The following is a 14,169-nucleotide window of genomic DNA, read 5'->3' on the forward strand; positions in this document are numbered from 1 at the left end:
GCTACATTTGGTGCTACTGTTCATCTGGAGACAATATCATATTTGGCCGGGCTAGAAATACAGGAGCACATAGATTAATCTTATGACTAAGGTATCTTCATAATAACAAAGGTAATATTTGAAATGAAAGATTAGAACTTGCACAGTATTGCAGTATACATTTAAAAATGTAAATACAGCTTATGATCACGGGGTATGGGATTTGTTTCATATGCCATTGAGGTCAAGACAGAATTTTTATTTAGAATTATTTTTAGGATTTTAGTGTGTGCTCTTCAGTGAGAAGTATCTGTAGCCTTTATGAAGCAAGTACCTGTACCAGCAGGCATGGGTTGGATGCAGTGATGTCACAAAAGAGGCTGAACTTCACTAAGCTGTGTTAGAATCTTACTAGATTCCCACTGAGCATGTTCCTAAAAGTATTTGTCTCCCGGTTGCTAATGATCTTTTAAATTTTTTTATTTATTTGTAAACCAAGTGAAGGTACTAGTCCTTTCTGAAAAGCCTGTGCTTATATTGAGTCTCAGTTTTCAAATATTATTTATTCATGCTGTAGCTAGATAAAACCAACATGGTTAGAATTATTTTTTAAATTTTTATTTATTTATTTATTTTTGCAACGGGCAAAGTATATTTTTATGCATACTCAGAAGTGGCAAGAGGACTGTTGCTTAAACTTTTTGGGAAAAAAAATTCCTTTTGTGAGACATTAATTCTTTTACACGGAAATTTCCAATGTTAATGTTTCAGAAAGCTACCAGTATATGAAATCAGAGGTTTATAATGGAAAGTATTTGATAATCTTAATTATAACTATCACTATTAGTGATCGCTGTAAAATAAAAAGAAAGAAAATTTGCTACACCATTTTATTAACAGAGGAAATGTTCTTTCTTAGCTTGCAGTGTGAAACACAATTGCATGTAAACACAGTTTTTTCTGGGAATGCCCTTCAGTATATTATGCTAAATGACATAAATGTATAATTCTGGTACCCTAGGAGTTAGGAAAACAGAATATTTTTGGTGGGTTGCTTTCATTGTTCCTCAGTCAGCCGCTGAGTCAGTCAGTGGCACCCCTTTCTTGCTGATTACAGCCCCTGCCTTCGGCATTCAGATTTTCTGTTGCTTCAGAGATATCTGATAGCAGCGAATTGTCTTAAATTATTAAGCAAAAACTCTTACCAGACAAGGCAGAAAATGCCCAAGTTGGGGAGTACCAAACCGTCCCACCATTTTGAAACCTATCTGTAAAGATCTGGACTTTCTTCTGGAGATAAGACTACCAGCCAGTGGGATTCTCCTAGGGCTTCCTCTCCATAGGGCACCAAAATAGGGCCTCTGTGTAAGATCCAAGAGAGGAACAATGCCCAGTCTTACTAGGACACTTCCCACACCCTCAGCATGGACACGGGTATCTAGACAGGATGAGATGTTCAGGTAGAACCCACAGTCTGTGTTCACAGGTCTTTTTGATGGGGGCACCGACAAGACCCTTCTACCCTAGAAGAGGGGTGCTTGAGAAATCCAATAATAGCTCTTGGCCAATATTATTAGAATACTTATGCTAATATACTAATTCTGTTACATTTTATTTTATAAAGAATGGCCATACAGCTGTCTAATGGCCCTTTACCTAATACTTTGATTTCAGCTATGGATTGTGCATGCAAAGAATCACTTGAAACTTCCCTTACTATCAAGATATTGCCTGGACAAAGAATGTCTGTCACAAGACCCCTTGTTCAAGCAAGGATGAAAGATTATGGGCTGAGTTATTGGTTTAATTGGATTTTTCCCACCCCTTCATTCTAGCTGTCAATTTGGTGTCTCTTTTATTCTCATCCTTTCTTTCTTAGCAGCCAAAGCAGTTTAATCACTGATGGTCAGTCACACTCCTCCAAAAAATAATGCTATTTGCACTGTGCAAGTCAGATAAAAGGGGTCATAGTATAATTATTACAGTGTCTGTGCTCCCCTAGAAACAGATTAAAGCGCTGATCTGTTCTCCCTGTACCTTCCCAAGAATTCATGTGCTAACGTAGGAGGAGAAAAGCGTTCTGAATTTTGATCTCTTGAGTTGTGAAGACTACAAAGAATGTGGGTCTAAGGGCGAAAGATGGGGGCTTCATTAGAAAGAAAGCTGATGCTCAGGTCATTCACTGCAAGCAGAGTAAGTAATTGGCTTCAGCTTTGTTTTGTTCTGGGGAGATTTTAATTACATTTTTTATATGCTGTTTAATAAGCATTTGTCCACGAGCAGTACCTTGTTATCCCGGTCTGTTAGACAGGGGGATTAATTTCCGTATTGTCGTTGTTTATTATTGATTTAAATAGCAACACGAAATTGTGGTAGGTGTTTTACAGAACAGAACTGATAGTGGTCCCTGATTCAAAGGTTGCACAGTCTAAATATGGACATAAGATAATGTGCGAGAAGAATGAGGAGAAGTGAAGGATGAGTATGACATAAATAAGATCCTGGGGTTGCTTAGGTTCATTGTGTGTGCATCTTGGGTATGTCTACACTTCAATTTAAAACCCGTGGCCGGCCTGTGCCAGCCGACTCGGGCTCAGGCTAAGGGGCTGTTTAATTGCGGACTAGACGTTTAGTGTCAGGCTGGAACCTGGGCTTTAGGACCCTGTGAGGTAATTAGGATCCCACAGCTGGAGCCTGAATGTCTACACTGCGATTAAACAGCCCCATAGCTTTAGCGCCGGAAGTCCGAGTCAGCTAGGACAGGCCAGCCGCTGGTGTTTAACTGCTGCGAAGACCTAACCCTTGATGGCTGTATTCTTGTTTTAATTGAGGTGATAAGTATACATTCTGAGAAGGTGGGAAGGTATGTGAGAGTGTAGGTGGATACAAAAAAGGGCGATTATGGAGAGATGGTGAAGCAGAGTAGAGTGCAAACTAATGGAAGAGGCAAGGAACAGGAGCACAAGCACAAAAGGAATGGTTGCACGAATACAGTGCTGTGGGGTTAGCAAAATGTAATTTTGGGGTAGTATGGACAGAGCAACTTCTGGCAAAAGTTCATAGTTGTTTTCATTGCCTATCTAATATTGCTGCATGTGTGTAACAACTACTGATCCCAATGCAGAACAGCTGTGTACTAATAAACTCAGTAAGCAGATTCACCCTATGCACCAAAGAAACAGTGTATGGACAGTAGTGGGAGCTTGCTGAAACTCTACCGGTTCACTGCAAGTGTTACAGCCTCAATGCTTGCAAGAATACTTAAATGTCAAAGCCTACTGACACAAGCCTTACAAGTTCAGTGGTGGTAGCACTGAGATGATACCTCAAGGACCAATCCTTTGGGGAGGGTTAATTTAGTTTATAACATAAAGTCTTCATAGGTGTGATCTGTTATGTGCACTGTTTTGTTTGTTCTAGCACCTTTGGTAAGTTGCTGGTGTATGTTTATTTATTATATTGTTTGTTTGTACAAAATGGCATTCCTCTTTGGAAGCACACCTTAGAATTGTGGTGTTTTTTTCATAATTCTACTTCTTGATCAGCTGATCAGAACAATTCCTGCAGTAGGTTAGCCTTGTGCCTACTCAGAATAAATGTCTTCTATTTAAAATTTTTGCTGTTTTTATTTATTTATATTGAGACTAGACATTACGAAATTGTGACTGTCACTAGGATATACATTCATAAATTGCGGTAGCTGATTTCCTTGTACATTCTTGCTGAGAAGAAAGTATCTTGGGTACTAAAAGTGATACTTTGCAAATAGATCTGAGCACTTCTATTAACTGCTTAGTAAAAAGATTGGTAATATTGAGCCAGGTTTGTGGGTGAGGACTCCACTTCTTGAGGTTAGTGTGGGACTGTAACCTTGCTTGGTTTCATATGATTCCACCTCCTGACTCATATATCTGCTCTGCTTGGCTCTTCTAACAGATGCCGCCTCAGTATGGTCAGCAAGGGGTAAGTGGCTACTGCCAACAGGGCCAACAGCCATATTACAACCAGCAACCGCAACCTCAGCATCTGCCACCCCAGGCACAGTATCTGTCGCAGGCCCACCAGAGGTACCAGACACAGCAGGTAAGCATAGTCACCCGCTGCTCACAGCTACAACATTGCTCTAATTAAAAAAATGCAACATGTAGAAGATGGAAGATTTTCCAAATGGGCACTATTCCAAAAGCAAAAAACAAAAAAAAACCCCAAACCCCACCCTTCTATAAACTGTAAACTTAAAACAAGGCCGCAGTGCTCTTGGAAAGTGTTGGTATATACAGGTGTATCTATTTCAAGCTTTGCTTGCAATCTGTGTGAATTTCGAATAAAGCCAGTCTTACATTCCCCTTCAACTATCCCCTCCTTTTAAAAAAGTGGTAACATACTTCATTGATTTCATGTAAGTGTGGGTCACAGACTTCCATGTGTCTTGTTCTAAAATTCTTTGCAAGGCATTCTGGTGGTGCCTCCTCCAGCTGATGTGATCACTGTTGGTTTTAAAAAAAGAATAGGTGGAGCTGCTTCTTCAGGGGAGCTGGTGGGGAAGAAAATACATTTAAAACAGCACTTCACTTTCCTCATTCCGCACATCCATTTAGCTGTGCTAAATAACCCGATTTCCATGCCAGTTACTGTTTTGTGTTTATACCCAGCCATGGCACCCGTATGAAACATTTATTTTCATTGAAACTGCTACAAATACGGCAGCATTTATTGGCTCTATTTTTTTATTTTTTTTTTTTGTTAAAGACAGTCTTGTTTTAAAATGTGATCAGGAGCAATAATGGCTGGCTTAATATGCTAGAACTTGAGGAATGCCTGTGTAAGGCATCCTGGATTGAAGAGACCTTGGGTGCCCTTAGTTCCTGTCGCTGTACTTGTGGACTTAAGTTCCAAATATAGTCCCAGCAATGTTAACCACAGAGGGACTGCCTGCCTGGGAGAGGAAGGAAGACGAGAGGAAAATGAAACCAAAATATATTCAGTATCCTGAGGGATCTAACTAAATTGAGCTGCTAAAGACTAGGTGCCTCTGGAAGAACTGTGCAGTATCATCACTCTCTGCAGTTCACTGGTGGACGATCCCGCAGGCACAGTTACTTAGCATACCAGGATAATACCGGGGCAGGGGAGAAATATTTGCTTGTGATAAAAATACACTATGAAACAAACTAACAAGAGAAGCCATGTGTAGCTCGAGTGTTGTTGTCCTCCATACTCAGATTTTAAAGTAAGGGTAAAATATTTTTACTCCTTTATTAAAATTACATAAACAGATTATTAAAACAAATTTCATTGGAAATAAATTCATTTCAATTAAAACACTGCATCATTTATTAAATACAATTCTTAGGCATACCAGTCATACAGTTGTAAGCAGCTCCACCCTTCCATCATTTAAACATGTAACTATGATTTCAAATATGGAATTGTAGTTCTGTCTTTACATTTCATTTTCCTCTTTTTCTCCATTTTCATTGACATTAAATGAATGATTTCTCAACCTCTGATAGGAAATTTTGATTCTGTTGATGTAAAAACTTTGACTAAGTCAGTTAACAGGCAGAGGCATAGTAATACAGCACGTGGTGATCTGTGGTTTGACGTTAATAAGAGCACTGCCAATAAGGGCACACAGCTTTGCATGTTGACATATCTCCAATCAGCCATCTGACAAACTGAATCAGTTTGTGGCTGTCCGGACGCCTGATCATATGTTGAATTGTTGTCACTTGAGCATGTAACTTGAACATTTTAATCTGTTTAAAAATCATATACTTGTTGAATGTAACACAAAGTGTATGTATCTAATAACAAGTAATCTGGTTATCCCGATGGCCCATTGATGATCACTGCCACTGTGTCCAGTTCAGTGAAATTTTGTGCAGTTGTTTTTGTATACCTCAACAAAGTAAGGAGATTACACAAAAGTAGTTTGGGGGAAGGGAGTAAGTGGAGAGAGAGAAAAGGCACCCAAACTGGGATTGTGCCTCTGGCTGAATATTTGGCCGCTACGGGGATTCAAACTCCTGTGTAACTCAGCTGCTTGGGACGAGTTCTTCCAATGGGGTTTCTATGTAACACACTTAAGTGTGTCATATTTCCATGTGGTGCCTACTCTACAGAGAGGTTAAGAATATATGAATTGAACCCCCTAAGGGAGTGATGCCTTTAGATAAAGTGACTGAGGCCTGTGATTTTGGTACTGAAGTTCAAGGGTTCTGTCTCCACTGAAGACCTCTGCTGGGGTTATTGCAGAGTGGTGGGTAACATTACATACAAAGATACTAGCAAAAACCTGGAAGGTATACTTTAATTTTTCCTGATGAAACAGTTCAGTAACTCCTAATTCTTTTGAAAGTGTGATTTTAAAAAAATATATTTCTTCTTTTAGTGCTAGGCCCTACATGTATTCTACATGTGGGTATGCGTGTGTACCATGCTCCTGAGATCAGAGAGTTCTATCAAGTAGTGTCTTTTGATCTGCACCTGCATGGTTGCTCTCCTCCTGCTCTAAACTGCCAGTATAAGGGGAAGTGCAGTCTGATGCCTCTTCAGTTCCTTCTTGCCACCTCATCGCCTGAGTTAGAATCCACTATGTCTGAAGCTACATCCATCTTTATTCTTCAAAACCTATTGTAAACATATATTGTAAATAGTTTCTTTTAGTATTCTTTGTAGTGTTAGGGTTAGTGTTTGTGTTTAGTCTAGTTACTGTAGTTTGGTTCTCCCCGCCTTGGGGAGTTTTTCCCCACAGACAAAGACTATGCCTACAGTTCCAGTGTTTAAGAAGTTCATCTCCTGCCCGACCCCCCCCCCCGACCCCCCCCCACCCCCCCCGTTCTTTTTTAGTGATGACCACCAGTGTTGCCTTTACTGCTTTGGGGAAGCTCACATCTCCGCTAAGTGCAGTATTTGTCACGCCTTCCCTCTCCAAACATGTGAGGGATGAGAGCTCTCACTGAAGAAGCATCTCATGGAGAAGGCCATGAGATCTCAGTCCTGAGCCAAGGAGACAGACCCCCCCCTCCCAGCCCCGAACAGTGGTCTCAGTCCATGCGCAGTTTCCCTCCAAGCATGAGCTCCGGTTCTGAGGCCAGAGATGCTAAGCCCAAAGAATTGTTACCAAGGACTTCTTATGAGAGTAAAGGAGACACTCAGAAACCCAAGGTAAATCTGCTCCTAAATGAAAAGATCTTTCCCCGATTCCATCCAAGACAAGTGAGTCCTCATCACAGGTCCTGAGGCCTTAGGTCACCTCAAACCTGCTGGATGTGAGAGTATGGCATGAAGGAGTAAGGATCCATCAGTACTGACTTTGTTTCAACATAGGGGGACTGGACTAGATGACCTCTTGAGGTCCCTTTCCATCCTATGATTCCATAAGCTCAAGGATAGCCTCCCACCATCACTATCAAAGAATGCCAGGTTAGACTGTGTTCTGGCACTGGCCTGCTTCCATAGGGAACCAGCGTCCACCATAAGTAGGGATGCACCAGATCTGGTGATCCTGACCATTGGAACACGCTGCACTCTGGGATACCCCAAAACCTACACCTCCCTGGAGGATATCTTTACCCTACCTTTTCTGCAATTTCCTCACTTTTTGTCTACAACCCTAATCAGAGACATCACAACTTTGGAGGAAGAAACCACCTTGAGGAGATCGGAATACTCCCCTATTCAATCCACTGGAGCATTCGTCCACCATTACCAATGGCTCTGCTGGTTGAACTGGAACTCACCTTCTTGTCTGCCATGTCAGAGGTTCCAAATGGAACATCACCTTCACATAGGGAGGCTAGCTTGGACAGAGGCTCCTGAAGGTCTGGTTTGAGTCCTCCCCTCAGATGTGACTATCCAGGGGAATGGTGGTACCCAGTGCGATGGGGTCCCCCTCTAGTGATCAGCCCTTCATACTGGCATTGTTGGGATTCATGGATCCCATTTCTAGGCACCCAGAATCTGTGCATGAATCCCACCTACCCATGTCTAACTCCCTCTGTCGACCTATAAGAGAGAAGAAATTGATCTGGATCCATCAGAACAGACAGTTGCAACAGATGTGTCCTCCTCCTTGCCAGATAAGGCAGTTGCTCCCATCTTTGCCATCCTTGCGATGACTACGGGAATACTAAGAGCTTCTGCAGAGGGGGGCAACTGACCTCCAGATCCAGCTCAAGGAGGTGCAGGATGTTCAGCATAGTCTCCTGGATGTTCTCCAGCCTTCTGGTCCTAGCCAGCTGTCCCTTCCTGTGACAAGGCCATTATGAAACCAGTCACAGAAGTTTGGTATACTCCTGTTTGCTGTATTCCCATCCCAAAAAAGGCTGACAGCCATTATCTTGTACCAGCCAGGGAGCAGAGTTCCTGTTTACACACCCAGCACCCAACTTCTTGGTGATGCAAGCAGCCACTGAGAGGTAGAAGTTGCAGCATCCCAAGGCAGTACCCACTGAAAAGGGTGCTAAACACCTTGATCTATTTTCTTTCACCAGCTTTTAGTTTCGAATCGCTAACTACCAGGCCCTGTTAGCAAAGTGTGATTTCACCAAGTACTCCAAATCCTTGGACTTTAAAGACAAGTTGCCTCAGAGGACAGAGCCCAATTCCAAGCCCTCCGTGATGAAAACGTAGCTAAAACATCTCTTCAGGCTGCAGTGGCTATTGCTGACATTGCTTCAAGGGGGATAGCGTCATGAGGCGTGAGTGGCTCTACTTCTTGTGGTTCCTCCGGGAGGTACAAAATACCACGGAGGACCTACCGTTTGATGAGGCTAACTTGGTGAAAAAAACTGAGGAGTCCCTTCACTTGCTCCAAGACTCCAGAATAATTCTCCATTCCCTGGACATTTATACTTTATCTGCAAAGAGGAAACACCATAAATAAGTGTACAGGCCAAGACCACCCCCATAACCATTCTGTGACCAGTGCCTTTACGAACTATTGTGCAAACGCCAGGGGGTACAGAGATTCTGGTACACAGCTTCCTCCACATATATAGCCACTGCTCAACCCCACCCATCATCTAGGGGGTTCTTTCATTGGGACATTTGAGAATCATGTTCTTCTGTTGATTCCATCCTACCCTGCCCCCAAACTTTGGTGGCTGCCTTGCCCTCTTCACTCATAACTGAAGGGCAATAACAATGGACAGGTGGGTGCTAGAGATCATTCAGTCTAGCTACATGATTGACTCACCATCACAAACCCCCTACCTGGCGTGTTTTCAGGGACCACTATCACAAGGAGGTCCCTCCATTCGGAGGTAGACTCTCTTCTTTAGCCAGGAACTATAGAGCATGTGCCACCTTAACATCAAGGGAAAGGATTCCAGTCCACATATTCTTTAGTTCCCAGGAAAAGTGGAGGATGGAGACCAGTTCTCAGTCTACACCAACAGAAAGTCTATTTTTGAAAATCAAAATTCTGCATGGTCTCATTGGCATCAATAATCCCCTCTCTGGAGGGGAGGGCTCCTGGTTTGAGGCTCTTGGCATGAAAGATGCTTACTTTCATGTGGATATTCGCCCATCCCACAGAAGGTTCCTCAGATTCCTGGTAAGACAAGTACACTACCAGTTTAGAGTGTTTCTGTTCAGACTTGCTACAGTGGCACCCAAGGTCTTTTCAGTGGTGGCAGCCCAGACAAGATGAAACAGCTACATCGTCTTTCCATATCTGGATAGCTGACTCTTGATGGGCAGATCCAGCAAGGAGGTTCATTTGGCACCTCTATTCCTCCTCTGTCTGCTGTCTTCCTTGGGAAACTGTGTCATCAAATAAAAGTCCACTTCGATGCCCACAAAGTCCATAGACTTTATAGAAGCAATCCTAGACCCAATCAGAGCAGGGGCTTACTCCCTATGGAAAGATTCCAGGCCACAAACAACTTGTTAAGACAAGTTATCCTTAGACCTTGGACCACAGTCAAGGTGTGCCTTTCCCTGTGAGGCCACATGGTCTCAGGTACTTATGTAACACCATTTGCTAGATTCCACCTCCATTGCATACAGGCCTGGCACCAGTCTGCTTACGCATTATATGGAGACACTATAAATATCAGGGTAGCAATTCCCACCAAGGTCACAGCTTTTCTTGTTTGGCGGACATACATGGAACAAATCTGTGTGGGAATCCCTTTCCTTACACCCACTCCTGACATGACCATTGTCACTGACACATCCCTCATAGAATGGAGAGCCCACATAGACAATCGCACCATACAGGGCAGAGGTTCTAAAACTGTAGTTTGTGGACCACCAGTGGTCTGCGAGCTCCATTCAGGTCGTCCGCAGATGGTTCCCTCTAAGGTGCGCATCTGGGTGGCAGCACATGAGAAAATGAAGGGCCCCCCACCTAATTAGTGTAGCCACGCAGGCGTGGCTTCACTAATTAGGTGCCTGGCCCCTGAGAAGATGTACATGTAGGGTGAGATGGTGGCACTGGGGAGAATAGGGGGTAAGTGGGAGGGGACAGTGGGGTGAGAAGAGGGGGTGGGGGGAATTTGGGACCTTCAGGGCTGCGGCAGCCAGAGAAAGAGGCGACTTTCCCCAGCTCCAGGGCTGCGGCTGCCAATTAAAGACCCACTCCTTCCCAGCCCCAGTTCAGAGGCTGCCGCAGTTGGGGAGAGAGGGCACATCCATCACATTAGAAAGGTAAGACTACGGATATTAAAATATGAGTTGTGTGCTTTTATTTGTAGAACAAAAAAATTATTATTATTATTATTAAGGTTTTTTTATATAGCGCTTTTACCCAAAGTGCTTTACAGTAGTTAGCTAATGGCACAAACAACATGTGGAAAGATCATTAAGTGGTTCCCCGAGACCCTCAGCAATTTTCAAGTGGTCCACGAAAAAAGTTTGAGAACCACTGATACAGGGCATGTGGACCTCTAGAGGCCAGGATGCATATCAGCCTACTAGAACTGAGAGCAGTCTGTCTAGCCTGCTATGCATTCCTTCCACTCATTGGGTCCTGCTGTACCCAGATAATGTCAGATAACATGATGACCATTTTCTACATAAACAGGGTGAAGCAAAATTTTTTTCTTTTTGTGTAGAAGTGGTTCTCAGCAACTTACCTACTGAGTGTGCAGAACTCTCTGTCAGACAATCTCAGCAGGCACTTCTGTACAGACCACAAATGGGAGATACACAATTCCTTCCTGAATGAGATCTTCACCCTGGGAAGAATGCTTTCCTGGAACTTGTTCGCCACCCAGACAAACAAGACATTGTCCCTATACTGCTCCTGTATAGCTGTGGGTAAGCAATGCCCTTCTCCTATTTTGGACAGACCAAATCAGGGTTGTCCCTCCTTTCATCCCACTGATATTACAAGTTCTACGAAAGATTTGCCACATCAAAGCTCAGGTCTTTATCATCATATCCAGCTGGCGTAGACCATTTTGGTTTTCAGACCTTCTGCATATGTCAACCCAGCTTCCGACCCTTTCCACCTCTGTTCACTCAAGAGAATGGCAAGACCAGATGTCTCAACCCAGGCCCCCCTCATCTCACGGCCTGGCATTTGGATGGGTGTCAGACCAGAACCATTAATGGTCAGAAGCCGTTCTGTCTATAGTCAGTCAGAGCAGAAGGGACTCCATGAGAAAATGTTATCTGGCCAAATGGGGACATTTCTTCACCTGGCTGCAACAGAGCCAATTATCCCCAGCATCTGCAAAAATTCCTGTTATTCTAGACTACTTATTCACTCTCAAGATGTCGGGCCTTCCATTAGCTTGGTGCAGGTCCATCTTGCAACAATCAGCACCTTCCATCTGCCAGTCAAAGACTGTGCTGTTTTTACTTGTCCAGCAACAATCAGAATCCTGAAGGGCTTCATCAGAACTTTTTCACTGATGGCAAAACCAACACTGCAATGAGATCTTAATCTTGCTCTTTCAGTACTTACCAGCCCTCCCTCTGAAACACTAGCCACCTCCTCCCTGTCCTCCCTCTCCATGAGGATCACCTTCCTAGTAGCCATCACATCAGCTAAAATGGTGAGTGAACTGGGAGCACTTATAGCAGATCCACCACATATCAAATTTCATAAGGAGAATGTTTTTCCTTCACCTCCACCTGAAATTTATCCCTAAAGTAATTTCTGAGTTTCACATGAATTAACCTATTCACTGTCTGGTATTCTTTCCAAAACCTCATGCTTCCAAGGAGAAGAGAAGACTTCACTCTCTCAATGTCTGTCAGACTTTGGCTTTCTATCTGCAGAGAATGAAGTCAATTGGAAAGATGTGCCAGATTTAGATGGTCCATAGAATGTTTTGAGAGAGTCAAAGAACATCTTTGCATTCTTCGTATCTGCGTAATGCTGGACTTCTGCAGCTTTCCTCTCCCACCACTCATCCTGCATTCTCCTTAGTTCAGATTGGGCCTTGCTCTGTAGGTACTTAAACCTATCTTTCTTTGAGATGGAAGTGAGTTCATTCTGCCATTCAACAAATGCTTTCTGCTTGTCACTTAGGAGTTTGGAGATGTCCTTGTTGTTCTCATCAAACCAGTCCTGGTGTACCCTTTCCTTTGGCCCCAGCACTGATTTAGCTGTGTCAGTAATAATATGTTTAAACTGGTTCAATTTTTCTGATGGGGTACTAGCGATTGGCAGGCATGAAAAAAGCTTGTAATCTGAAACTGCTGAAACTGCTCCTGAGAGTTGGCATGCTTGAGCTGCATTAGTAACCTCATTATGGGGATGGAAGGCGGATGTGACACTATTGAAGATACATAAGACAGTACTGGAGCTTGCTACGCACATTTTCTATACACTGCAGGATACCTGCCCAGAAAAATGAGCTAGTGTTTGGGAGGAGCATTTAGCAGGCTATCATTAGATGCTGTTATCTTCCCCCTAGTTGTCTAAAATGGCATAGGAAGTCAAAGCGAGAATGGGTCTTCAAGATCTTCTGGGCCAGTCAAGATTCCCTTTCAGTGTAAAGTTCCAAGTTCATACTGAAGTCACCAAGTTTATAAGGTTGCAATTAAATAATGGTGAATATGACTTTTACTGTTTTGGGAACCAACAAGTTCCTTAAATGCAAAGATATGTCATAAAGAAATACTTTTACTATCTCCAACTATTGGCAAGGAGGAGCTATATCAAAGAATCTATCATAGAAGGTTACAAAGAAAGAAGAGTAGAAAAAATCTCATTGTTTTTATCTATACTTAAAACTATTATCAGTTAAGGAACTGGTTGTTTTCAAACCTCAGAAAGACACGAAGTGTGTTAAAACACACCTAAATGTAAGTAAGGCCTTGCCAGAAAATGTCCCAGTCAATTGCATCAGATGCTGTGACTTGGATAGAGAAGGATGCAGCTTTAGTGGATGATACCCCGGCACTCTTTGGTCTCACACTAGAAACTGCACCTGTTTGCAACAGCAGAGTATTTATTAGATGTGGATAGAAGCATGTTTTGCAGTTGCGTTAAGAGTAAATAAAACTATGTTTATAGTTGCACCATTTGCAAATGTGTTTGTGATGTAACAGTGTAGGAAGGGGAAGAAGAGAGACTTAAGACAAGGGGGAAAATAGTTGCCAATAATTTGGTTTGTTATAGTCTTATTTTCCCTGTTCTGCTTCCCTCTCTTCCTCCCCCTTTCAGTTATGTAAAGGTATTTGTTTTGGAGATTCTCAAACTGACAAAGGTGGGAGAAGCTAGTGTTTATTCTGGCTAGATGATGGACAGTTTTTTCCTCCTGCTTCTTCTAGGTGGACTCTTACAATATGATGTAATAGTATTTTTATTGCAGGAAGGGGAAGAGATGAAAACTGATAAGAAATTAGTGATAAATATTTTGGTTTTGTTCTTCTAGTCAGAATACAACTGAGCCAGGTTTAACACTTCATATTGTGTTTTGGAGTTGGTTCTCTTCTTCACTTCTCACATATTGTTGAGGTGTGAAAGCATTGCGTCTTTGCTAAGGCATTGATTCACTCATATACAATATACAACATCACCAATAAAAGTAAATGGGCAAAATAATTGGAGATACATCTCACAGACTGGTGACTTTGCACTCTTCCTGTCTATATGAGGAGGGCGGTAGGGAATTTGCTTAACAGTGGAAGAACAAGTTGGTTAAATCTTTGGTTAAGTGATTTTTTGTTGGTGGTGGTATGCGAGGTGGTTTGATAGTAATATCTGTATGGTTTGCTGTA

At 42.6% G+C, this 14,169-nt stretch overlaps 1 protein-coding gene across 11 annotated transcripts in view; it reads left to right on the plus strand.

Annotated features, from left to right (window-relative positions):
• ARID1B (AT-rich interaction domain 1B) overlaps positions 1-14,169 on the plus strand; it is a 403,429-nt gene that overhangs the window by 83,238 nt on the left and 306,022 nt on the right. For all 11 annotated transcript variants that reach the window (XM_077813245.1, XM_077813244.1, XM_077813247.1 and 8 more), the window contains exon 3: positions 3,916-4,062. In XM_077813245.1, coding sequence (XP_077669371.1) covers positions 3,916-4,062 — 147 coding nt within the window. The remainder of the gene's footprint in view (positions 1-3,915; positions 4,063-14,169) is intronic.

This window comes from Eretmochelys imbricata, chromosome 3 (assembly GCF_965152235.1).
Source record: "Eretmochelys imbricata isolate rEreImb1 chromosome 3, rEreImb1.hap1, whole genome shotgun sequence".
Classification (NCBI taxonomy): Eukaryota; Metazoa; Chordata; order Testudines; family Cheloniidae; genus Eretmochelys; species Eretmochelys imbricata.